Source organism: Podarcis pityusensis (genome assembly GCF_964106645.2).
Source record: "Podarcis pityusensis genome assembly, chromosome: 9".
Taxonomy (NCBI): domain Eukaryota; kingdom Metazoa; phylum Chordata; class Lepidosauria; order Squamata; family Lacertidae; genus Podarcis; species Podarcis pityusensis.
Genome location: NC_138034.1, coordinates 74,146,166 through 74,171,925, shown reverse-complemented (window position 1 = coordinate 74,171,925; position 25,760 = coordinate 74,146,166). Strand labels below are relative to the sequence as shown.

The following is a 25,760-nucleotide window of genomic DNA, read 5'->3' as shown; positions in this document are numbered from 1 at the left end:
TTGATATAACCACTCACAAATAATTAAATCAGCCATAGATTTGATTTAAAAGGAATACAAAAGTGAACAATTTTTCCTGAACTTGCAGAGGAATACTAAGCCTAATCTATGCCCCCCCCCCCTTGCAGTTTCCTTTAAAGGAAGCTTACTCGGGAGTAAATGTACCTGGCACAGAATAAGGAGAAGGGAAAAAAAACCTGAAAGAGACAGAATGAAACAAGGGGGGGGGGGGTATTTTCTAAGAAAAGAGGTCAGGAAGTCTTATAGAGACTGATATCAATGTAATACAATGCCTTACAATAACTCTTCTGTCCAACCAAATCAAAGTTAAAACTGGACTCACATATTTTTCTTAGAAGGAACACCTTACTTTCATAGGCATATGCTTAATGAAATACATACACTGCATTTTAGCTTGAGAGAGCAGTTGGCTCAACTAGGCTTTTGCAGCAGAAACATTGGGTTAACTTCACATTCCCAGAATAGACTGGAACAAGCACGTATACAAGATTCTACCACTTGGGAGGAAAACTCTTTTGGAGCCTCTCTCAAATAACAAACATTTAAGTTAAGCAGCTGCTGGATGTTACCTAAGTACAATTTAAACACTGGAAAAACGTTTCTTAAACACAAATTGAAGGGGACTGTCAGAGTCCAGGTGGGAATTAAGCACCAACTGGGCTTCTTTCCCATCAGGAGTCTGCGGGTTCATTTCTTTTGATTGAGGTGCACCCATTTTAAGAATTTTTAATAGCGCTAGCTTTTGCTTTTATACTGCAGTCGGGGTTTTATCCCCACTTTTCAGGAAACACAATAAATAACCCACAGTACACTCAATTTGGACAACTCCGAGAATTAGTACTGTGACACACCGCCGTTCGTCTGGCCTGACTTACTAGGCTGGTACAGCTGTTGGCCTTTCCTGGCTACTAAGCTAACAGTGCGGTCAGCGATCTCAAACCTCCCCCCTTTGGTCATTACTCAGCCAGGGAGCCCACAGCAACCTCCTGCCTCTTACAATCTAACCTGAGAGTTCCCTACTGGACGCTTGCGTAGCGCAGTGCCAGATTGGGACTCAGAAATGACAAAGAAGGAAAGGAATCAGGTGCCCTTGCTTTCTCTGCTCACAGGTCATCTCTAACAAAGATCGCCATGGCAGAGGTGCGGCTGCACCTGGGAATTATAGTTTTCAGTACAGAAGAAAAAGCACGACCTTTTTCTGGGCAAAACTCCGAAGGAATAGGTCGGCATATAGACTGTAGAAGGGAAATGAAAGAAGTCACACACAACTTTTGCCTGGGCATACTCCGAAGGGCTAGGGCTGGTGTTGAGATCGAGGGGACAGAAAGGAGAAGGCAATTTTTAGATGAGGAAAAAAGTAGAAATTTTAGATTTGAAGGGAAAAGGAAGAATTAAAGAATTTTGGTTGCTGTGGTTTAGAGACCCCAACCCACTACCCGTGTTTCCTACTTAATACTCACTTCCGCATGCGCTGTTCCTGGTGATCCCACGATGTCTTGACTGGTTGTTTAAGGCCGGCCTGATCAAGCGTTGCTTCCTCTGGTTAGCCCCGCTGAAACTCCAGTTATTTCCAGACCCTGGGACCGATGGAAGACTGGTTATTCCTCCTGGCAAACTGCCTGGTGCGCGCTGGATAACCAGTCCTTCCTCGTTTCCAGAATCCGGGTAACCAAAAGTCCCTTCGTGCGTGGTCGCCATCTGTTGTAAATAAAAATATGCCCTTTTCCCTTATGGGGTATCCAAGAGCCCATATAGAGTCCTTACATAGGTTCCCTATTGGTAGGAGAAAATAACAGAGGCCAACCAGAGAATATTGAGAAGCAAAGCAGCTAGTAAGCTTGATCTTTATTGATCTGTTGCAACAGGGTACTCCCCTCACACGCAGGAGAGGAAGAGGACCCAGAACAATGGCCTGCAAGGCCTTATAAAGACTTTTGAAATTCCCATTCTCCAGATCAGGACCACCCCCAGAAACATTATGCATACATCACAGAAGGGGTGCAACCCAAGACCACCCCTCAGATACATCCCCCTACATCACAGAAATTTAAATATTGTTTTTCTCCTGTTGTTGTTTATCTCCTGTCTAGCAGGTCACCCGATTGGATTTCCTGGGGAGCCTGGCCATTCTTTTGTAGTGGTAAAATACTTATTTTCCTGGGCCAGGTCACAGGCTCACACCTTATTCAAACAGACATATCCTTGAGACAGGATTTGTGAGGAAAGAGACAATGGGGAGGCTTTTCCAGGATTTGGTCAGTTTAGGAATCAAAATGGTTCCAGATTGGTCTTCCTGTGTTGATCTATGTACGTGTGGTTATGAACGTTGCCATATATCTAAAACCATAAAATTCCTATCACATAACTCTACAGTTCTATGATTCTGTGATTCCCTACCAGAAAGTGCCAGGTTCAATGCCCAATGGATCTCCAGGTAGGACTTGGTGGGACTCATGCCTGGAACGTTGGAGAAGGGCTGCCAGTCAGTTTAGACAACATGGAGCTAAATGAACTGATTCTCTGCTTGTTTATAAGGGAGCTTCCTGAGTTCCTAACTTGTGAAGGATTCGCTGGGTGGTGAATGAATCTACATTGCTGATCACCAAGGAGGACTCAGATTTTAGCTATCACAGAGTTGGGATATGGTTTCAGGGCAGATATGCAGCAAGGAGAGGGTTATTTCCGCTCTCCTCCAAGCAGATAACAGAAGAGGCATCTGGAAGTCATTTGGTGTTGAGCCTTCCTGTTTCCTTGCCCTCCCTTCACCATGCAAAACAATATCCTTTTCTCTCCCCTTATGCAACGCAGAATATTTTAGCATTTCCCTCTCACCACACCGTCTTCCTTCCTGAATCTCAAAAAGTTCCAGAATTCCCCTACAATTTTCTTTTCTAGCAAGTCAACTTGAGACAATCTTCCAGTTCTTAAGAACTGGCTCAATCCCTTTAACAGCTAAAACCGCAGAGCTAAAAGAAAACCCTTAATAAGAGCACAAAGAACCCAATAACCCAGATCTGTTCCTGGAGCCGAGACAGACCTAAGATGACCTCATTTTCCAAACGCCCCATAAGTCGCCAGAGGCATGGTCCTTATTTTACAGCTTGCTTTTTAAGAGGCTTTCCATGTTCACACTGTCAGATAGGAAAGTCCTTCCCCGAAGAAGTGAGAATTCCTTGGAAGAACAAGAAGTGAGAATTCCTTGGAAGAAGAAGATGCTTCCTCTTTGTCACCATCTGCTGGTTTGAACAGGAAGTGAGGTGGACAGGCTTGGAAGCTGTAGCTGTGTACTGTATATGCCTTACATTGCAAGCACATGACTTGCCCCCAATGAATCCTGGGAGTTGGTTGCAGTTTGTTGAGGGTGCTGGGAATTGTAGTACAGTGAGATGTAAACTACACAATCATAGGCAGTATTGTCTGCAGTGGACGCTCGGGTTGCGAACGTGATCTGTGCAGGATGCACACTTACAACCCGCAGCATTCGCAACCCGCGTCTCCCGCATGCGTGGGTTGTGATTCGGCACTTCTGTGCATGTGCAAAGTGCGATTTAGCGCTTCTGAGCATGCGCAACTGCCAAAACCCGGAAGTAACCCATTCCGGTACAGTCCGCAACCCAAAAAAACGCAACCTGAAGCGGACACAACATGAGGTATGAATGTGTTTGTTTGTTTGTTTGTTTTAATTGGTGTGCTGCCCTTCATCCAAAGTTCACAGGATAGCCCACGACAGGGGGGGAAATGCAAAATAAGAACATAAAATGCATCATAAAACAAAAACAAACCGATAGTTCCCCTCTCCCACAAACATATTTAAAAGGGCATTGGATATCAACCAAACCTTTGGAACATTTTTGCCTGGTGCATTTTTGAAGGCCCCAGCTGAACCTCCCTGGAGAGAGCATCCACAGTGAGGAGCCACTGCAGAGAAGGCACCGTCTGAAGGAAAGCAAAACAATATGTTGGTCACCAGCTTGGCTGCCGGGGTAGCCAGAAGGAAGCATATGGCCTTGTGTCTAGAGGGAGGTCAACACAAGGTAAAGACTGTTGCCTAGGCGAGATTTCTTCTATGCTGGTTAAACATCTGCCTTACATCAGATAAAGATCCTCTCCTCAGCAAAGTTTTGTTACACCCCTTTCTTTCCTCAGGGCTACAACAGTTTAACAAGAAGGTACAGCAACTCGGGCTGTCAGTGGAACTTTTGCAATCGATGTCCCTCCATCTGCCAAGGCTATGATAAAAACTAGGTTGTGGGACATTGAACGCCAAGAACTAACAGTAGCAGCAGAGAAAACATGTTCCCCACTTTATTTTCAACTTTCTTGAGCACATGAAACTAACCACAATTACCTTGAACCTCTGCTTAACTCTCAAGAAAGAAGGGCATTTTTGCTGGCCAGGTTTAATTCAAATCCATCAAACCTCCTTTGGGAAAGGTTCTCAGGCAGGGTGGAAGGAGAAAGAACTTGCCCAGGTGAAGACCACCTGGTGGAAACCCTCACACATATGCTTCTCAGTTGTAAACTATATGCTGATCTCCGCCAGCAATTTCTAGATCAACTCTGTATCCCCAAATGGAAACCAGAGTCGGAGGTCATACATTTTCTATTACTGGGGAATGATCAGGAGCTCACCAAGTTAGTGGCTAAATATCTCTATTTGGTTTTTTGTGGTCGAAATACGCTGCAGACATCTGATCTCCCTGGAGACCAAGAGATGTGACGATAGACTGCTCTGCCTCCTTTCTTTTAGCAGATGTTTTGTGCCTCTGGGGAAGTGGTAATTCTGTACTGATTTGTTTTGGATGTTGTATGTGATGCCAATAAAAGGTTTTACGATACGATACAAGGAGGCGTACAAGGCACCATCCGAGCGTCTTAGGGACTCCGGATTTGTGTAGGGTTTAGCCTTTCCTTCTGCCGAAGATATCCCACAAGGCACTGGGTACAGATTGTTCCTTTGGGGTTTCCTCCCATGAAAGGTTAGCCACAAGGCAGTAGAGGTTTAGGGTCAGAGTTTTCCTTCTCCTAGATGGGCTCCCTTCCCAGATTGATGAGCTCCAACTGCCCCCTGACAGGTATCCCCACAGAAACATGCTTGGAGGCGCATTGCTGCGCCCCCTCAGAATTTTGCGCCCGGGGCCATGTCCCCCCTGTCCCTCCCACTACGCCACTGTAACCAGATGCCTCTTCTGAGAAACCTGCAAGCACAAAAGCATCTCTCGCCTCCCGCTGTTTCCAGCAACTGCCACTCAGAAGCACTGCTGCCTCCAACATGGTAGAAGGATGGTATCCGCAATATACAAAATACTACTCCAAAATCCCACAAACTCCCTAGACGGAATCAAAAAAGAATGGGAGGATGACATAGGCTATGAGATTAACCCCACTCAATGGACCAGAATACGGTCTAAACCCCCCTTTAAATCCATATCACTGAAAAGAAAAGAACTCACTCTGAAACTCATCTACAGGTGGTACCTAACACCAATAAAACTAGCACTAATACGCCAGGAACCGCACCAAAATGCTGGAGAGGGTGCACCTCTACAGGCACATACCTCCACATGTGGTGGGAGTGCCCCAAAATCCAACTATTCTGGACAACAACCATATGAGAAATAAGTAAAATAACCAAGCAAGTATTAGAAATCATCCCAGAATTGGCCTTATTAAACATCTTACAAGACAATAACCCCCCTACTCTCAGCAGCCAGAAGCATCATAGCCAAACACTGGAGAGACCTGTCAGGAGGAAGCATGGACCAATGGTACCAAATAGTATGGGAAACAGCCTTACTAGAAAAATTAACCAATAAACTGAAACTGACACGGGGACAAACAGAAGAAGACGCCTTCACCCCGGTATGGCTCCCCTTCATCACATACACAGCCCAACAAGACAATGACAAGAATCCACCAACAGCATACAAATCATTATGGCTAACCTGATCCAAAACACACACCCATCCCACTCACACATGAAAACAAAGACCATCACAGCCAACCACAAATGAATAACCACACCCTAGGCCAACCCCAACCTCTCTCACCACCAAAGGAACACAAGTGAATAGCAAAGAACCTGCACAAGCAACACTGACACCAAACCCTACATATAGTAAGTAAAATAGAAACATCGCCACCCGACCCATCTCCCCCCCCCCCACTCCACCTCTTTCTAAAGCTATGGTTTTCCCAGTATTAAGGCTTCCTTAACAGAAGCAGGCCCGTATAGTTAAAGCTATGGTTTCCCCAGTAGAGATGTATGGAAGTGAGAGCTGGACCATAAAGAAGGCTGATCGCCAAAGAATTGATGCTTTTGAATTCTGGTGCTGGAGGAGACTCTTGAGAGTCCCATGGACTGCAAGAAGATCAAACCTCTCCATTCTGAAGGAAATCAGCCCTGAGTGCTCACTGGAAGGACAGATCCTGAAGCTGAGGCTCCAAGACTTTGGCCACCTCATGAGAAGAGAAGACTACCTGGAAAAGACCCTAATGTTGGGAAAGATGGAGGGCACAAGGAGAAGGGGACGACAGAGGACGAGATGGTTGGACAGTGTTCTCGAAGCTACAAACATGAGTTTGACCAAACTGCAGGAGGCAGTGGAAGACAGGAGTGCCTGGCGTGCTCAGGTCCAGGGGGTCACAAAGAGTTGGACACAACTAAATGACTAAACAACAAACCACCTCTTTCCCCCTTTTCTTACCAATGTCTCAACAAATGAAACTGACTTGTAAAAATGTTACATGGGGGGGAAATACGAGAGAGAGACTTTGCACACATTTGTAAATCAAGATAATCTTTAATAATAACTGTGCAGGGCAGAGGAGAGTCATCCTGGATTGTCAGTCTTTTCCTCCATGAATCTGTCTAATCCTCTTTCCAAGTTGGTGGCCATCAGTTGGTGGCCTCTTGTGGGAGCCAGTTCCATAGTCTTAACTACACCGTTGCATGAAGGAGGAACTCCAGAGAGGAATGCCAAGCCCGGGTGAATTGGAAAGTTTGGAGGCGCCGAGGGGGAGGAGGGGGCGTGGAGTGCCGAGGGCTTTTTGCGGGTCCCGGCTATTCCTGACAATGCGGTACATGTATGGAAATAAAAAGGAATGTGCAGAGGGGGAGGTAATCTGACAAAAGGGAAAGCGGGGAGCAGCATCAAAAGAGAGAAGGAGAGACAGAGTTTGGAGATTATAAGTCTGGGAAGTGTTTAGTTTGCAGAGGGGAAAATGCTCCGTTTCTCTCTGCCTCTCCTCGCCATCTGTCTGGCAGCCTGGGCCCCCAGCGTGGTGGATGGGGCCCCCCGCACGGTCGCCCCCACCCTCCTGCAACGGAAGCCCAGCAAGAGCCCCACCGCAGCAAGCCAGGTGACAGCAGCGCTCTCCAGGGCACCTTCCACATCACCTGTGCCCTCCAGGAGCAAGCAGGTGAGGGGGACAGCCCGCCCGGAGCTCACCTCGTCCGCTAACCTCAGGACCACAGTCACAGCTGGCAGTCAGGGCAAGGAAGCGCCCTTTGCTACCACCAGCCAAGCCAAGAAGACCACGGTGGCCACGGAGAAGCCGGTTCTTGGGAAGAAAGGTACGGGTATTCATTGCCTCTTTACGCACAGGAGGGGGGTCTTTCTGAAAGGGAGATTGTGGATGCGGAGAGAAGTTTGTTGGGTGCAAGGTTTGGAAGAGGGGAAAGTCAGGCGATGGTCCGTGCCACTGCAAGGATTTTGCAAAGACACGGGTGTTTTCTCAAAGTCCAGCGGACAGTTTGAGGGTGCAGAGATTCCTCTGGGAGATTTATGTAACTGGTCTTTGTTGGTGAGCCGCCCCCAGCAAGGAAAATGAAAAGCTGGTTAGAATCCAGCTTTCTGGAATTATCATCACTCTGCCACAACATCCGGGAGGAGCCCAGAGAACGTGTGAATGGCTGTTTGGGTGTCAGAAAGAGTCCCCCTGGCCGTGTCAGATGATCTCCTTGCAAATGCAAGGGTAGGGTCGTTCGCAGGTTAGAATTTACCTGTGTTGAGCTCCGTGTTGGGAAACAACTTCCTAGAACTGTAGAGCTGGGGGGGGGGGGGCGGACCCCCAAGGATTCTCTAGTATAACCCCCTGCGAGAATTAATTTCTACACAGGGTTCAGGCCAGAGATACTAGCTGTACAGCTTGTCACACCAGTGCCACAGGAGAACAATTAAGAGGCGCAGAACCATAGAATTGTAGAGTTGGAAGGAACATCTTACAGTGCAGGAATCAAAGAATCCCTGCCAGATGGCCATCTCATCTCTTGTTCAAAAACCTCCGGTGAAGGAGAGTTTGCCACCTTCAGAGGTAGTCCGTCCCACTGTCAAAAGTGTGAAGCAAATGACTGTGTGTGTGTACTTCAGATGAGATGGCTCAGTCGGTAGAGCAGGAGATTCTTAATCTCAGGGTTGTGGGTTCGAGTCCACGTTGAGCAAAAGATTCCTGCATTGCAGGGGGTTGAGTTAGATGACCCTCGGGTCCCTTCCAACTGTATGATTACCACTCTGGGTGTGTGTGTGTGTGGATTGTTGTGGTGTGCATTGTGCTGGGGGGGGGGGAATGCAGTGACCTCTGGATGTTTTGCCATCCTTGGGGGGCCTCATGCGCAAGTTCTGCAGGGCTGGACGTCAATCATGCGAGGGTGAGGCGTTGGGAGGCTTACATTGTGCAGCGCTAGGCAATCCCATTTACTTATTTATTTTGAGTACGGAACGTGCTGCCATTTGACGCAAATAGTTCCAGTTCTGGTAATGACACACACAAAGTAACAGGCTGTATGTAACAGTATAACCTCTATTTCAAGAAACAATTCAACATATCATGTCACAATATGTAATTCCATAGACCAAATTATCATATGAGCAGAACATATTCCAGCGGATTGATCAGGAGATGCAGTCTATTCAGTTCTTATATTAGCAATAACCACGAGGTGGAATGCTTATATCAATCTTGTAGAGCTCCACTTGTCGATGCTTTTGAGAATTCTAGCATTCCTTGTAAGTAGGTATCAGATGAAAAACTTGAAAGTATGGCACATGCAGAAAATAAGACAAGGATTCCAGGATAATTCCTTGTTTCGCCCAAATGGCTTCATCGGCTGTGCATACTCTGGATTATATAAACGAACATAATGTAATGTAATTTTATGCAAAACTAAGTAACATAACATAAACATTAAACAATAGATTTACATACCAGATTCTTGTATACCACAAACATGGAACATGGAACATAATGGATTCAGTCATCACAATAACTGACCAGAAGTTTCTTTATATAAAGAGTTCCTCACATGATGAGAGCTTTGCGTTGTTAGCGTGTGGCTTGTTGTGGTGGTCAGCGTGTTGTCTGGATGGTACTTTGCTACTGGGAAGGAATTGTGGTGTGCAAAACCAGTGTTGAGTTTTGCAGACCTGAGTTGGGCATTTTGCAGTTCTGGGTCATGGCACGTGCCGTGTGGTTTGTTTTGCAGTGTAACCACACTGGGGTGTGTTGTTTTGCAGCGTCATTCACATATATTTGCGTTCAACCGCTAACCGTTTCCGCGTGTCCTGCGCTTTATGGACCTCTGTGACACCGTTTGCACTTCATTCATCTATATTTACAAGAATATTTACAGACCGCTCTTCCGTGGAAAAAAAAGCCATAAGCCATGCCGTATATTGAAGAGTTATAAACAAACATTAAATTCACCACTGGGGAAGGATGTCTTCTGAATTGCCTGGAGGAACAGAAGCTCTTTCAATAGTGTTTAAAATTGGGCGCAGAAGTTGCCCACTGAATCTCCAGTGGCAGAGAGTTCCACAGGACTGGGTCAATTGCACCAAAGCCCTCATTTTTCGGTGTTGTCAAATGAGCCTCACCAACGATGCTAATGTATTGGCATGACCGGCATGCCTTTATGGTGTTACGCAAGGGGTCTCCGTGTTATGTGGGGCTCCTTTGCACAAACCGCAGGTGGCTTTGCAGTGTTTCGAGCCGACCTACCTGCTGCCTACTTTGCAATTCCTGGCAGTGCTAGGAGGGGGGTCGTGGCAGGCCGCCAAGAGCTGCAGGCATCGCGGTGCCAGGGGATGCCACCCTTCTGCTGACTCTGCATTTGCAAGCTTGGCATGAGAACAGAAGGTGAAGCTGCCACAAGGAGCCTTCTGATGTAGCAGCTGCTACTCTCCACGCCTGGAAGCTGCCTTACACTGAACCATTGGCCTATCTAGCCCAATAATGTCTACACTGACTGGCAGTGGTTTTTCAGACAGGAAGATGCTGGGCATTGAACCTGGCACCTTCTGCATGCAGAGCAAATGATCTACCACTAACGTACCCTCCAAGTGCCCCCATTTTCCAGGAATTACAGAAGCCATCCCGGTTTCTGACTTGATCCCATATATATGACCCTAAATATTTTTTTTCATATGCAAAACAGACATGGGCGTAGCCAGGAGCGGGGGGGGGGGGCAGCTGCCTTCCCCAAATCAAATAAATAAATAAAAATACTTACGTATTTTTCGCTCCATAAGACACACCTGACCATAAGACGCACCTAGTTTTTAGAGGAGGAAAACAAGAACAAAAATATTCTGAATGAAACAGTGGATGTATGATTTTTGTGGTTCATGCTGTGGCCACAGACATGATATGTGATTTGACGGTGAGTTTGGGGTAACCCAATGCAATAATCCTGAGGATCCATGTGGATCCGTGCTTTGTAACCACGTTTTTGCGCCATTGCGGCCCCACGGAACAGTGGGTGCGTGGTTTTTTGGGTAACTAACTGACCAACTGTGTCACAGAAGGGAGCCTGCATTCCTCGAAAGGCTTTCTTCCCTGCCTGAGAGCTGGCTGGCTGGTTGGCTTTCTCCGCTCCAGGCTCCCACGCCGCGCCTGGTGCTGCGGATGCAAGCTGGCTTCCTCGCTTCGCTTCGCCTCTCCGAAGGGGGTTGGTTGAAGGAACGCGGCTGGATCTGATGGAGCTGAGCCAGAGAGCTGAGCTTGCACAGAGCAGGCACTGTTTGTGGGGGCCTCCTGCATCCTGTTCCACAGCGTGGGGCTGCAAGGCTGCTGGGGGTGTGGGAGGGAAGGTTTTGCCAAAGTAAGAAAGGAAACCCTTTTCATTCGCATGCATGCAAGGGGGAAAACTTCCTGCACAGGATTTCAAGGTTCCACACTTACGCAGGAAGAATCAGCTGCAAAAATATATAGTCTATTTTGGGGGGGACGGACACTCCTGGCTTGACGGCAGGACATGGGACAAGGATTGAGGGGTTTTAGTAGACCACAAGCTAAACATGAGTCAGCTGTGTGATGCAGCAGCAAAAAAAGCTAATGGTATTCTAGACAGCATCAACAGAAGTTTAGGGTCCAGATCAAGGGAACTAATGTTGTTGTTTGTTGTCAAGTCATTTGGTCGTGTCCGACTCTTTGTGACCCCCTGGACCAGAGCACACCAGGCACTCCTGTCTTCCACTGCCTCCCGCAGTTTGGTCAAACTCATGTTAGTAGCTTCAAGAACACTGTCCAACCATCTCGTTCTCTGTCGTCCCCATGGGACTCTCAAGAGTCTCCTCCAGCACCATAATTCAAAAGCATCAATTCTTCAGCGCTCAGCCTTCTTTATGGTCCAGCAATAGTCCCACTCTATCCTGCCTTGGTCAGACCCCACCTGGAATACTGTGTCCAGGAGAGCCGCTGCCAGTCAGTGTAGGAAATGCTGAATTACAGGAGTCCTGACTGAAGCCCTGGAAATATGCGAGAGCACCTCCCCTTGCATGCACAAGGTCCCGGGTTCAAGATATGATCACACATTGCTGCTTTCACTGACCTGGTGCCCTCCAGCTGTGTCGAACTACAAAGCTGTTCCAGAGAACCAGACTCATTGCTCAGTTTCTCAGGGTCTTAGTCGGACCACAGGCTTAACATGAGTCCACAGTGTGATGCAGCAACAAAAAAAGCTAATGTTATTCTAGGTTGCATCAACAGAAGTGTAATGTCCAGATCAAGGGAAGGAATAGTCCCGCTCTATTCTGCCTTGCTCAGACCACACCTGGAGTCCTGTGTCCAGTTCTGGGCGCCACAATTTAAGAAGGATATTGACAAGCTGGAAGGCGTGTAAAGGAGGGCAACCAAGATGATCAAGGGTCTGGAAACCAAGCCTTAGGAGGAATAATTGAGGGAGTTGGAGATGTTTAGCCTGGAATAGATGAGACTGGGAGGAGTTAGGAGAGGCATCAAATATCTGAAGAGCTGTCACATGGAAGAGGGAACAAGCTTATTTCCTCCTTCTCCAGAGGGTGGGATTCAAACAAATGGCTACCACTGTATATGAAGCCCTTAACAACCTAGGGCCAGTTTACCTGTGTGATTGCTGTGCCCAGCATGTGCCCAAAGTGCCATTCCAATCTCCAAAAGGTGGCACTTCCTACCATTCCACATTGGCAAGAATTCGATACTTTAAAGTGTGGCAGCACCTACACCTGGGAACTCCCTGCCACTTGATATCAGGCAGGTACCTTCACTGTATTCTTTTTGGTGCCTGCTAAAGACATCCTTGCTTCAGCAAACCAGTCCAGATGTTTAAAAAGTCGGTGTGAGTTTTAAACTCTTTTTAGCCCGTTGTTATTTCAACTTAAATTGCTGCTCTTATTTTTCTTCTTATTGATAATGTCGTTTTATCTTTTTTTTTTTTTTGTAAACTGTTCTAACAGATGGTTTCTGTCTTTTTTCTTCTTTTTCTACAATGAAGCGGTGCATAAATATTTTGAAATAATAATAATAATAATAATAATAATAATATAAATAAATATTATTTATACCACACCCTTCCTGGTTTAAAAACTGGGCTCAGGGCAGCTAACAGCAAATATAAAACATTGATTAAAATGCGACTTAAAAACAGCATAAAACAGCAACTAAACAAACAAAAACGTATGGCTTTGTCTTTCTCCAGTTGTGAAGAAGGTTGTGAAGAAGAAGGTCGTGAAGAAGAAAGTCAAACTTTCCCCCCAGGAAAGAGCTGCCAAAGAAGCCTCAGGTAAGCCATCTGCCATGGATGCTTTAGTTGGGATTCCTGTATTGCAGGGGGTTAGACTAGATTGTTAGCGGAGAAAACTGAGGGCTCCATTGGACAAAAAACAAGGACACCAGCCAGGAATACCAGAGCAAAACAGCAGCCAGTAGGCTTGGCCTTTATTGAAGACTGTCGCCACAGGACTCCCACCTGCCACCAGGTGGAACAAGATGGAAGCCCCGAACAAAAGAGCCCCCAAACTTTTATTAGCTGCTAATCCCCATGTTGGGACACGGGTGGCGCTGTGGGTTAAACCACAGAGCCTAGGACTTGCCGATCAGAAGGTCGGCGGTTCGAATCCCCGCCACGGGGTGAGCTCCTGTTGCTCGGTCCCTGCTCCTGCCAACTTAACAGTTCGAAAGCACGTCAAAGTGCAAGTAGATAAATATGTACCTCTCCGGCAGGAAGGTAAACAGCGTTTCCATGCGCTGCTCTGGTTCGCCAGAAGCAGCTTAGTCATGCTGGCCACATGACTCGGAAGCTGTACGCCAGAGTCGGTCACGACTGGACCTAATGGTCAGGGGTCCCTTTACCTTAATCCCCATGTTACACCCCCCCCCCCAAACTACATCACTAATACATCATGGTTACATCATGAAAGGGGAGGCCTGGTGGCAGTAATCTGAGCATCCTGGACCCTGCCCCATGGTTCTCCTTGCCCTCCACCAAACACCCATCAAGTGTAACAAAAAAGATATTTACATTTCCCTGTTTCCCAGCCAAATTAATCACACCCTTTTGTCTTCATCTGGGTTTGTTATTTCTGGAATGTTTGTTATGTCTGGAACTCAGGTATCAGGATGCCAGGGATTATCACTCAGGCAGAGGGGCTGCTGAGTAGCTGAGCTCACAGGTCTATATGAATTTCTGAAGTTTTCCCTGTAAGCCAGTACATAGATACATTTATCAGTGAATTCTTACATTTGGTATTGTGCAGCAGAGGCCCTTTGAACAGATAGGAAGAAATTGTGATGAAGTGTTTTGTGGGGACAAATCACAAAAGTCAAAAAAGCGATTGTGCTGATTTTGGTAGTGGGCTGCATGTGCATGATATCTGCTGGAGGGGCAAACACCCTCCCACCCCCAACCTATACATAAATTCCTGCAACATAGTTTCTAGCCCTTTTTCCAGAGCAGCCACAAGGCCAACGGCTGCGGCTTGTTGGTGGAGCCCAGAACCTCACACAACACAAATCTTGCGCATATAGGTCAGGCAAACAGACTCCCACCTGAACACACTCAACACACATCCATAGAAAACAGCAGCCGTCCCTTTAAGGCACTCTGGCAAGTGCATTCGCCCTGACTTTAAAACTTCTTACATAAAGATGGCTTTGGATTTCCTAAGTTTTAGAGGCCGGCCGGCTCAGGCTCCCTCAAGTTATCCTTGGAAAGCCACCTCTGTTATTCTTTGCCTCGGGGAGGTTTGGAGGCTTCGTTTGGCATTGAGAGCTCATGTGTGTTTGGCCGTGCCAGGCGAAACACTGGCAGGGAATGCACCCTCCCTGCTCCCTGGCATCGCCTCTGTAGATGTGCACATGCCAAGTTGGCCAGGAAAGGGGAAGGGTTCTTGTTGAGCTTGGAGCAAAGAGAAAAGGGACCATTCACACAATCCCAAGACACCCATGTCAGGGTAGAAATTTGTTGTTGTTCTTTAGTCGTTTAGTCGTGTCCGACTCTTTGTGACCCCATGGACCAGAGCACGCCAGGCACTCCTGTCTTCCACTGCCTCCCGCAGTTTGGTCAGACTCATGTTTGTAGCTTCGAGAACACTGTCCAACCATCTCGTCCTCTGTCATCCCCTTCTCCTTGTGCCCTCCATCTTTCCCAACACCAGGGTCTTTTCCAGGGAGTCTTCTCTTCTCATGAGGTGGCCAAAGTCTTGGAGCCTCAGCTTCAGGATCTGTCCTTCCAGTGAGCACTCAGGGCTGATTTCCTTCAGAATGGAGAGGTTTGATCTTCTTGCAGTCCATGGGACTCTCAAGAGTCTCCTCCAGCACCAGAATTGAAAAGCATCAATTCTTTGGCGATCAGCCTTCTTGATGGTCCAGCTCTCACTTCCATACATCACTACTGGGAAAACCATAGCTTTAACTATACAGTGGTACCTCAGGTTAATTACTTAATTCGTTCCGGAGGTCTGTACTTAACCTGAAACTGTTGTTAACCTGAAGCACCACTTTAGCTAATGGGGCCTCCTGCTGCTGCTGCGCCGGAGCCCGATTTCTGTTCTCATCCTGTCATCCTGAAGCAAAGTCCTTAACCTGAAGCACTATTTCTGGGTTAGCGGAGTCTGTAACCTGAAGCGTATGTAACCTGAAGCGTATGTAACCTGAAGCGTATGTAACCTGAGGTACCACTGTACGGACCTTTGTTGGCAAGGTGATGTCTCTCCTTTTTAAGACATCACCTTGCCAACAAAGGTCCGTATAGTTAAAGCTATGGTTTTCCCAGTAGTGATGTATGGAAGTGAGAGCTGGACCATAAAGAAGGCCCCCAAAACAGACTTTGGATATGCCTGCTGCAGATGAATATTTGAAGTCACTGGAAGAGTCAAAATAGCTTCAGGATTGCTCTCCTGTACTATTTCAGACACGTGGTTTATATACTTATGTATGTGTTTGCCTTGTAACTTTATGAACATATGAATTATATATATGAGACCTTAGAATTCCTATAGCAGATGCGGGGACAGATGGACGACAAGGCTCCTGCGCCTTTAAGAGTTGCGCAACACCCAGAGCTGTGCATGGCTTTGCCCAAGGAACATCTGCTCATGTGACTGGGCTGCTCAGGGTGCAGGATTCCTTGCCAGCTGGAAAGGTCAGCTGACTGCACAATTGGCTCCGAGCGCAGACTGCGCGGCAGAATTTGGATTTCATTTTATCGGTGTCAGAGGCAGACTGGGAATGGGGGAGGAGAGAGGGGTGCGTGAACCTATTTCCCCTCCGGTTTTGGCATTTGGAAGAGTTTCAGAAAAGGGGGAAAGTTTCAGCATTTTGAGGCTTTTCAGTTTGGAGAAAACACCAGTGAGAGGTGAAATAGAATAATAATAAAAGTTAGTATAGCTTTTAAAAGTGCCATGTGAGCGAGATGAATAAACACCCAGCAATAAAAGATAATGGGAGAGGATTTACCCCAGCAAATTATTTGTCAAAATTACAAATACCTAAATACAGACGGTCATTTGCCCTTGCTAGATTCTACGTGCTGCTATCTGCCTTATTGCAGGGCAGATTTGAGGCTAAACCATATGCAGAATGAGTCTGCCCCCGAGGCTTGATGGAGGTAGAAACTGTCTCTCATGCCTTGTTCTGCCGTTTCTACGGGGATATACGCTCGGTATTTATTACCCCTGATATGCAAAAATCTCCAAATGAATCCGAATTTCAGTGTCTGAAATCCCTGGTAGAGGACAAGGATCCTGAGATCACAGGTCAACGACTAAACAACTACAACAATCCCTCAACAACTTCAGCTCAACAACTTTGGTGTAAAATCATTAAAAAAAAGTTCAACGACTGCAATCCTAAAAACAGGTTAATAACTTTCGTCAGCCCTTTGGTCTGCCCTCACGGCCCTTCACTTCATCAAATCTGGCCCTCTTTAAAAAAAGTTTGGACACCACTGCAAATGGGGAGGCAAATGTGGAAAGCCTTCCCATTGTCTTTTTGCTCACAAATCCTGTCTCAAGGGTGTATTTAGCATCTTGGCCAGGCTGCCCAGGTAATGCAATCAGTGACCATTATCAGGTATCCTGGCAGGCAGGATTTCTGCTGTAGACCGCCTCCTTCTGTGATGCATGCATGATGTTTTGAGGGGGTGGTCTTGGGCTACAGGGTGGGCAGTTTCAAAAGTCTATATAAGGGCTTGCACACCATTGTTTGGGGTTCCTCTCCTCCCTCCCTGAGTGGGGTAAGCGGGGGACCCTTGCAACAGTTTAATAAAGATCAGGCTTCCTAGCTGCTTTGCTTCTCGATATTCTCTGGTTGGCCTCTGTTATTTTCTCCTACCAATAGAGAACCCACTTAAGGACTCTGTAGGGGCTCTTGGATAACCCATAAGGGAAAAGGAGAGGGTTTTTTCTATAACACATCCATGCACACTCACACCCCAAATCCTGGCCCCCACATGCCTCTTGATTGCTTCAGTCTGCTTGTTCTGCACAATAATCTCCTGGCTGCTGTGGAGAAGCGCAAGGAGGGGGGAGAGACCCACTTTCAAAGAGTGCGGTCAGACTTCTCATCAGCTTAAGCCTAGGCTGTGCTCTGGTGCTTTTGACTCATCCAAGAGACTCGTAGAAGAAACAGCAGTGCGGTTTCGGCGGCCCCTTACAATTGCAGGCTCCCACAGAGACAGGCAGGAGCAAACCCCTCTGCTCAATTTCTTTCGCATGGGCTTGGATTTCAACTTCTTTCTCTTCCCCATGGAGAGACATCCTCTGTACCAATTTCAGACACTGGCCTGTGAGCGCTCCAATTGGAGAACGGCCTTTACCAAAGGTGTCATGGGTTTTGAAGACACTCGAACTCAGGACGAAAGGGAGAAATGCGCTAAGAGGAAGGCACATTTGGCAAACCCTCACCGTGATCAACTCCCGCCCGAAAACCTATGTCCCCACTGTGGAAGGACGTGTGGATCCAGAATTGGCCACCACAGTCACTTACAGACTCACTGTTAAGACCATGTTTATGGAAGACAATACACGCACACACACACAAATTTTTATTAGTTTTTTAACATATTATTTTCAACAGTAATTAAACATACTTTTACATCTTATTCAATTTTTTTGGCTTCCATCAGTCCTGTCTGAAAACTTTCCAATCTAATCTCTTAGTATGCATTTCTTATTTTCCCTATTACATTTCAAACTCATAACCAATATCTCTGTTTTTCTACTTTGTAACACTTCGTATTTTTTTCTCCTTACAAAACTTCTTGAATTCCTACTAGTGTAATTTGTTGATTGCAGTTGCTCTTCAAATAATTCATATACTTCTTCCAATCTTCTGTAAATCTCTGGTCCCACAGGTTTTGAATCCTTCCTGTCATTTTGTCCAATTCTGCATAGCCCATTAATTTCGTCTGCCATTCTTCTTTTGTCGGAATTTCTTCTTACTTCCATTTCTGGTCTAACAATACTCTATGGAAGAAAGTCTTTCTCGGCTATGAGTGATCGCCAAAGAAGAAGAAGACGACACACCAAACATTTATAGCACATCAATGCCCTCCCGCAAAGAATCCTGGGAACTGTGGAGAACCCTTCACAGAGTTACCATTCCCAGCACCACCAACAGACCACCGTTCCCAAGATATGTTTGGCATCTAGCAGGCACCAGCAAAGTGGGGGGTCATTGGGGGAAATCCTCATATCTCAAGAATCTTGTTGATTCCCCCCCCCCCCCATCTCACTCTCCTCCTCCTCTTCCTCTCCCATTTCTAACCAGAATGCCCCCCGCTGGGCCTCGAGTCTCTGAGGGTGAAAGACTTCCAGCTCCGGGCTTCTAGCTACAAGCGAATGGGCCTCGGACCCCATCGTGGGAGACTCAACATACAGGTAAACGCACACAGCTTGCAGTGCCCTCACCCACCAACAGGAGGAGCAGTTGGGGAAGATCAAGGTGGGCTGGGTGCAGGACTCTGGCTTGTGACATCACTGATCGCAGGAGGGCAGAGTTGCTCTTGTGTTTGGGACAGGGGTGTAGCATGCCCCGGGCGCACAATTTTTGAGCGGGCACAAACCAGGTGCCCACACACACCTGGTGCTCCCTCCCACCCACCAAGGGCCGTGTCGGCCAGCCGGGCTTCCTCTTGTGCAGGCAGGCAGGCAGGAAAAATAGAATAGAATAGAACAGAATTTATTATTTATACCCCGCCCATCTGGCTGGGTTTCCCCAGCCACTCTGGGCAGCTTCCAACAAAGTATTAAAATACAGTAGTCCGTTAAACATTAAAAGCTTCCCTAAACAGGGCTGCCTTCAGATGTCTTCTAAAAATCTGGTAGTTGTTTTTCTCTTTGACATCTGATGGGAGGGTGTTCCACAGGGTGGGTGCCACTACAGAGAAGGCCCTCTGCCTGGTTCCCTGTAACTTCGCTTCTCGCAGCGAGGGAACCGCCAGAAGGCCCTCGGCGCTGGATCTCAGTGTCTGGGCAGAACGATAGGGGTGGAGACGCTCCTTCAGGTATACTGGGCAGAGGCCGTTTAGGGCTTTAAAGGTCAGCACCAACATTTTGAATTGTGCTCAGAACCGTACTGGGAGCCAATGTAGGTCTTTCAAGATTGGTGTTATGTGGTCTCGGCGGCCGCTCCCAGTCACCAGTCTAGCTGCCGCATTCTGGATTAGTTGTAGTTTCCGGGTCACCTTCAAAGGTAGCCTCATGTAGAGTGCATTGCAGTAGCCCAAGCGGGAGATAACCAGAGCATGCACCACTCTGGCGAGACAGTCTGTGGCCAGGTAGGGGCTCAGCCTGTGTACCAAATGGAGCTGGTAAACAGCTGCCCTGGACACAGAATGGACCTGCACCTCCGTGGACAGCTGTGAGTCCAGAATGACTCCCAGGCTGCGCACCTGGTCCTTCAGGGGCACAGTTACCCCATTCAGGACCAGGGAGTCCTCCACACCCGCCTGCCTCCTGTCCCCCCAAAAGAGGACTTCTGTCTTGTCAACCTCAATCTGTTAGCTGCCATCCATCCTCCAACCGCCTCCAGACACTCACACAGGACCTTCACTGCCTTCACTGGTTCTGATTTGAAAGAGAGGTAGAGCTGGGTATCATCTGCATATTGATGAACACCCAACCCAAACCCCCTGATGATCTCTCCCAGCATGGCTCTGCTTTGCTCCCGTGGGGGTGGGGCCACATTGGCAGAGAGGGATGGACTGATGCCCCTCCCTGCCCGGTGCTTGTGCATCCACCCCAGGTGCCAGCAAACAATGCTATGCCACTGTTTTGGGTCCTGCTTCCGAGCTTCCCACGGATCCCTGGTGTTATTTTCCTTAGTGTGTTGTGTGTACTGCAGTTTTGAATAATGCTTTTTATAGGGTTGGGGGCACTGGGGATGAGTTTGTGGAACCAAGGGGGCGGTGGCCCGAGAAAGTTTGGGGACCACTGCCATAGATGATGCCAAACAATTAAACCCCTGTGTTGCAAACAATTATCAGTAACATCCAAGGCAATACGATGACCCAAGTGGTTACATAATTTTATGACCACTGCTCCATAGCATAGACGGATTTATGAAGCATTTCTGAATCCTTCTGCTGTGCTGAAGAAGAATTCTACGAAACAGTTGGTATATCTGGAATCACTGTTCACTACATCTCTTTGCGGACCACTTCGGCAGTGTTGGACGTCATAAAACAAAGCTTTACAGCTTGTTTTCATCAGATAAGAATCTGACCCATTGCTTCTTTCAGAGACTTGCATAGTCTACAAAGACTTCCAAAAACTTATAAGACTTATATTTATTTGGTTCTATGTTTTCAAGAGAATCCATCAAGAGTGCACATTTTGTGACTTTCAGAGATTTATAAGATTTCTGTTTATTTGGTTTTTCATATTGCTCAATGTTCCGTATAGATTATATAAAGAGTTTATATTGATATTGCATTGTTGTACTTGGTCATGGTGTTGCCTTGGATATTACTGCTAATTGTTTGCAACACAGGGGTTTAATTGTTTGGCTACTTATAGATGATGCCAGGCCAGATGAACCCATGGGATGACTCAGGGTAACCCAGGAATATTGCACCAGTCTAGAGCATCCTGGCTCGCAACACAGTGTGCATTTGCAACATTGCTTGCAAGATTGCAGAGGAACCCGGAGTGCGCCTCTCAGTTCCAGTGGTGCCACTAAATGTGTTGTTGCAATTGTATGGCTGGCCTCTGTCACACATGCACCCTCCCTGCCAATGCAGCTACCAGAACCCAATCTCTGCTCTCAGCAGACGACTCCTTTGTGTCCTGCATCCTCAGCCAAAACCCCAAGTCCTCTCTGCTTTCCTCTGTTCTAGTCCGGCATCAACGATGGCGATTTCTACGACGGCGGCTGGTGCGCTGGGCATGAAAACAAGAACCAATGGCTGGAGGTGGATGCCTGGCAGCCGACCCGTTTCACCGGGGTCATCACACAAGGCCTGAACTCCATTTGGACGTAAGCCCCGGGATGTTTCCCCATGAGCGAATGTGGACCATGGGCTGAAAGGGATTCCTAGGGGTTCATTAGATTTCCCAGCCCCTAATTGATTTACCTTTGTGCATTCGCCTGTTCAGTCTGCTTTTCTTCCCCCAGATATGACTGGGTGACGTCATATAAGATCCAGTTCAGCAACGACACTCACAGCTGGCAGCCGTGCATGAATGGGAGTGAGGAGATGGTGAGTCCACTCGGGTCCTCAGGGGTCCTGGATGAGATGCCAGGCTCTCCGATTGCCTGGGCCTAGAATCCCTGGTTCTCTCTGATTGGCTGGACTTGGTGATGCCAGGGTCTCTAATTGGCTGGACCTGGGGTGCCGGGCTCTTCGATTGGCTGGACTTACGATGCCAGTTTCTCTGGTATCAGTTGAGTATCCAAGAGTTTGGGTGCCACCACAAAGAAGACCTGGCTCTCAGCCACCATCACCCACTTTAACTGCAGAGAGCAGTGAGCAGCCAAAGAATGGGCTTTATAGATTACAACCCTCATAAATCGGCAGACTGGCCTAGGAGCAGGCAGCCTTGAGAAAACCTAAATCCCAAGCCAGAAAAGCTGTGAGTCTGAATCAGTAGATTAATCAACTCAAAAGCTTTGGTTGATTAAATTGGTGGGGCTCTGAGTTAAGGATCTGCTTGCTTGCTTGCTTGCTTGCTATCTTAGTTCTTGTGTGCTGTTTTAATAGTACAGCATGAGACTCTTAAAGTCGTGGGTTCAAGTCCCAAGTTGGACAAGAGTCCCACATTGCAGCGGGTTGGACTAGATGACCCTCATGGTTGCTTCCAGTTCTATGTCTTTTCTTTCTAACCAAGATGCCCTCAGGGCACTGCCTGAACTTTGTCAAGCTTTCCTTGGAGGTCATACGGGATAGAAACTCCTTTTCTTCTCCTTATAATTGCAGTGGGAGCTGCGATTCTCAGAATCCCTTACCCTGTCCAAATTCTGGCACTTCTTCTGCAAGGCTGGCAATGCACACATCGCCGTGTACACATAACCTGAAGTGTTCCACGTGGCCTTTTCAGCATTAAGAGCTACCCTCCTTCCTTAAGAAGCAAATGAACAATAGTTTGACTGAGCTGGGTCTTGGCACCAGGGCAGCAGCAGAGATCCAAACCTGGGTCTTGTGCCAGGAGGATGTGCCAAGCCAACCAAAGGGAAATCAAGGGCCTCTGTGCCCTTTTGCCAAAGGAAACCAGGGGCCTCACTGCCTCCCTTTAGGGAGGGATCAGTAGCTCAGCGGCAGAACATCCGCTTGGCATGCGGAACATCTCAAGTTCATTCCCCACTGGCATCTTCGGCAGAGAGAGTCCTGCCCAAAATCTTGGAGAGCTGCTGCCAGTCAGTGTAGGAAATGCTGAAATACAGGGACACCTGGCTGAAGCCCTGGAAATGTGCAGGAGCACCTCCCCTTGCATGCACAAGGTCCCGGGTTCAAGATACGATCACACATTGCTGCTTTCCCTGACCTGGTGCCCTCCAGCTGTGTTGAACTACAAAGCTGTTCCAGAGATCCAGACTCGTTGCTTAATTTCTAGGGGTCTTCGTCGGACCACAGGCTTAACATGAGTCCACTGTGTGATGCAGCAACAAAAAAAACCTAATGCTATTCTAGGTTGCATCAACAGAAGTGTAGTGTCCAGATCAATAATAATAATAATAATTTATTATTTATACCCGGCCCATCTGGCTGGGTTTCCACAGCCACTCTGGGTGGCTTCCAACAGAACACTAAAATGCAATAAGCTATTAAACATTAAAAGCTTCCCTAAACAGGGCTGCCTTCAGATGTCTTCTAAAAGTTTGGTAGTTGTTTTTCTCTTTGACATCTGGTGGGAGGGTGTTCCATAGGGCGGGTGCCACCACCGAGACGGCCCTCTGCCTGGTTCCTTGTAACTTGGCGTCTCGCAGTGAGGGAACCGCCAAAAGGCCCTCGGAGCTGGACCTCAGAACGATGGGGGTAGAGACGCTCCTTCAGGTATACTGGGCCAAGGCTGTTTAGGGCTTTAAATGTCAGCACCAACACTTTGAATTGTGCTCGGAAACATACTGGGAGCCAATGTGGGTCTTTCAAGATCAGTGTTATATGGTCTCAGCGGCCACTCCCAGTCACCAGTCTAGCCGCCCCTTTCTGGATTAATTGTAGTTTCTGGGTCACCTTCACATGGAGCGCATTGCAGTAGTCCAAGCGGAAGATAACCAGAGCATGCACCACTCTGGCGACACAGTCTGCGGGCAGGGAGGGTCTCAGCCTGTGCACCAGATGGAGCTGGTAGACAGCTGTCAAGGACACAGAATTGACCTGCGCCCCCATGGACAGCTGTGAGTCCAGAATGACTCCCACGGTGCGCACCTGGTCCTTCAGGGGCACAGTTACCCCATTCAGGACCAGGGAGTCCTCCACACCTGCCCTCCTGTTCCCCCAAGAACACTCCTTCTGTCTTGTCAGGATTCAACCTCAGATCAGGTTATGTGAACACGGGAATGTGTGCATTGCCAGCCTTGAAGAAGAAGTGCCAGAATCTGGACAGGTTATGGGATTCTGAGTATTGCAGCTCCCATTGCAATTAAAAGAAGAAGAAAATGAGATCAAGGGAAGGAATAGTCCCACTCTATTCTGCCCTGGTCAGACCACACCTGGAGTCCTGTGTCCAGTTCTGGGCACCACAATTTAAGGAGAATATTCAGAAGCTGGAATGTGTACAGAGGAGGGCAACCAAGATGATCAAGGGGCTTGAAACCAAGCCTTATGAGGAATGGTTGAAGGAGTTGGGTATGTTTAACCTGGAAAATAATAATAATAATAATAATAATAATAATAATAATAAAATAATTTATTTATACCCCACCCTCCCCAGCCAGAGTCGGGCTCAGGGCGGCTAACACCAATAAAATCACAGTAAAAACATAATAGGGGGAAGGAGGGTGGGAGTAAAAGGAAAACAAGCCCAATTTAAAAGACAGGTAAAAAAAAACAATTTAAGATGCAGCCTCATTTTGAAAGTAGCCCATAGATCAAAACCATAAGGGGAGGGAAACAGAAGGGTCAGACTGAGTCCAAACCAAAGGCCAGGCAGAACAGCTCCGTCTTGCAGACCCTGTGGAAAGATGTCAAGTCCCGCAGGGCCCTAGTCTCTTGTGACAGAGGGTTCCACCACGTTGGGGCTAGTGCTGAAAAGGCCCTGGCCCTAGTTGAGACCAATCTAACCTCCTTGAGGCTCGGGACCTCCAAAGTGTTGTTATTTGTGGACCTTAAGATCCTCCACAGTGCATACCAGGAGAGGCAGTCCCGTAGGTACGTGGGTCCTAGGCCACATAGGGCTTTAAAGGTCAAAACCAGCACCTTAAACCTGACCCTGTACTCCACTGGGAGCCAGTGAAAAGAGGAGACTGAGAGGAGATATGAGAGGCATCATCAAATATCTGAAGGGCTGTCATATGGAAGATGGAGCAAGTTTGTTTTCTCCAGCCCTGGAGGGTAGGACTCGAACCCATGGCTTCAAGTTACAAGGAAGGAGATTCCAACTAAACATCAGGAAGAACTTTCTGACAGCAAGAGCTGTCCAGACTCTCCTTCCTTGGAGGCTTTTAAGCAAAGGTTGGGTGGCCATCTGTCAGGGATGCTTGAGATTCCTTCATTGCGGGGGGTTGGACTAGATGACCCTCGGGATCCCTTCCAACTCTACAATGCTATGATTCTATTTTGCTGGATGGGTAGCCTCAAAATGACTCCCTCTCTCTCACCCGCTCTAGGTCTTCGCCGGAAACAAGGACCCCGAGACACCGGTCCTCGGCCTCTTCCCCACTTCAGTGGTGGCCCGATACATCCGCATCAACCCCCAAACGTGGTTTGAGAATGGGACCATCTGCCTGAGGCTGGAGGTCCTGGGTTGCATAGTGCCAGGTGAGGGTCCTGGGTTCGAATCTCGTGGGCATTCCTGGCTCCAGGCTTGGAGCCGGACCTCAGTGTCTGGGCTGAACGATGGGGGTGGAGACGCTCCTTCAGGTATACTGGCCCAAGGCCATTTAGGGCTTTAAAAGTCAGCACTTTGAATTGTGCTCGGAAACGTACTGGGAGCCAATGTAGGTCTTTCAGGACCGGTGTTATATGGTCTTGGCGGCCGCTCCCAGTCACCAGTCTAGCTGCTGTTTTCTGAATTAGATGGCTTTAAAAGAGAAGTAGAGAAATTCACAGAGGAGAGGGCTATCAAAGGCTGCTAGCCACAGTAACTACAGTGGTACCTCAGGTTACATACGCTTCAGGTTACAGACTCCACTAACCCAGAAATAGTGCTTCAGGTTAAGAACTTTGCTTCAGGATGAGAACAGAAATCGCACAGCAGCAGTGCGGCAGCAGCAGGAGGCTCCATTAACTAAAGTGGTGCTTCAGGTTAAGAACAATTTCAGGTTAAGAACGGACTTCCAGAACCAATTAAGTTCTTAACCTGAGGTACCACTGTACGCTCTGC

The 25,760-nt window shown here is 47.6% G+C and overlaps 1 protein-coding gene across 1 annotated transcript in view; it reads left to right on the top strand.

The window, feature by feature from the left end:
• The first annotated feature begins 7,138 nt into the window (after positions 1 to 7,138).
• The window catches only part of LOC308485231 (putative carboxypeptidase X1), a 32,273-nt gene continuing 13,651 nt past the window's right edge, over positions 7,139 to 25,760 (top strand). The window contains exons 1-6 of the mRNA XM_081020786.1: positions 7,139 to 7,597; positions 12,977 to 13,060; positions 18,547 to 18,656; positions 21,116 to 21,255; positions 21,394 to 21,478; positions 25,045 to 25,195. Of these exons, the coding sequence (XP_080876912.1) occupies positions 7,246 to 7,597; positions 12,977 to 13,060; positions 18,547 to 18,656; positions 21,116 to 21,255; positions 21,394 to 21,478; positions 25,045 to 25,195 (922 nt within the window). The 5' untranslated portion in view covers positions 7,139 to 7,245. The remainder of the gene's footprint in view (positions 7,598 to 12,976; positions 13,061 to 18,546; positions 18,657 to 21,115; positions 21,256 to 21,393; positions 21,479 to 25,044; positions 25,196 to 25,760) is intronic.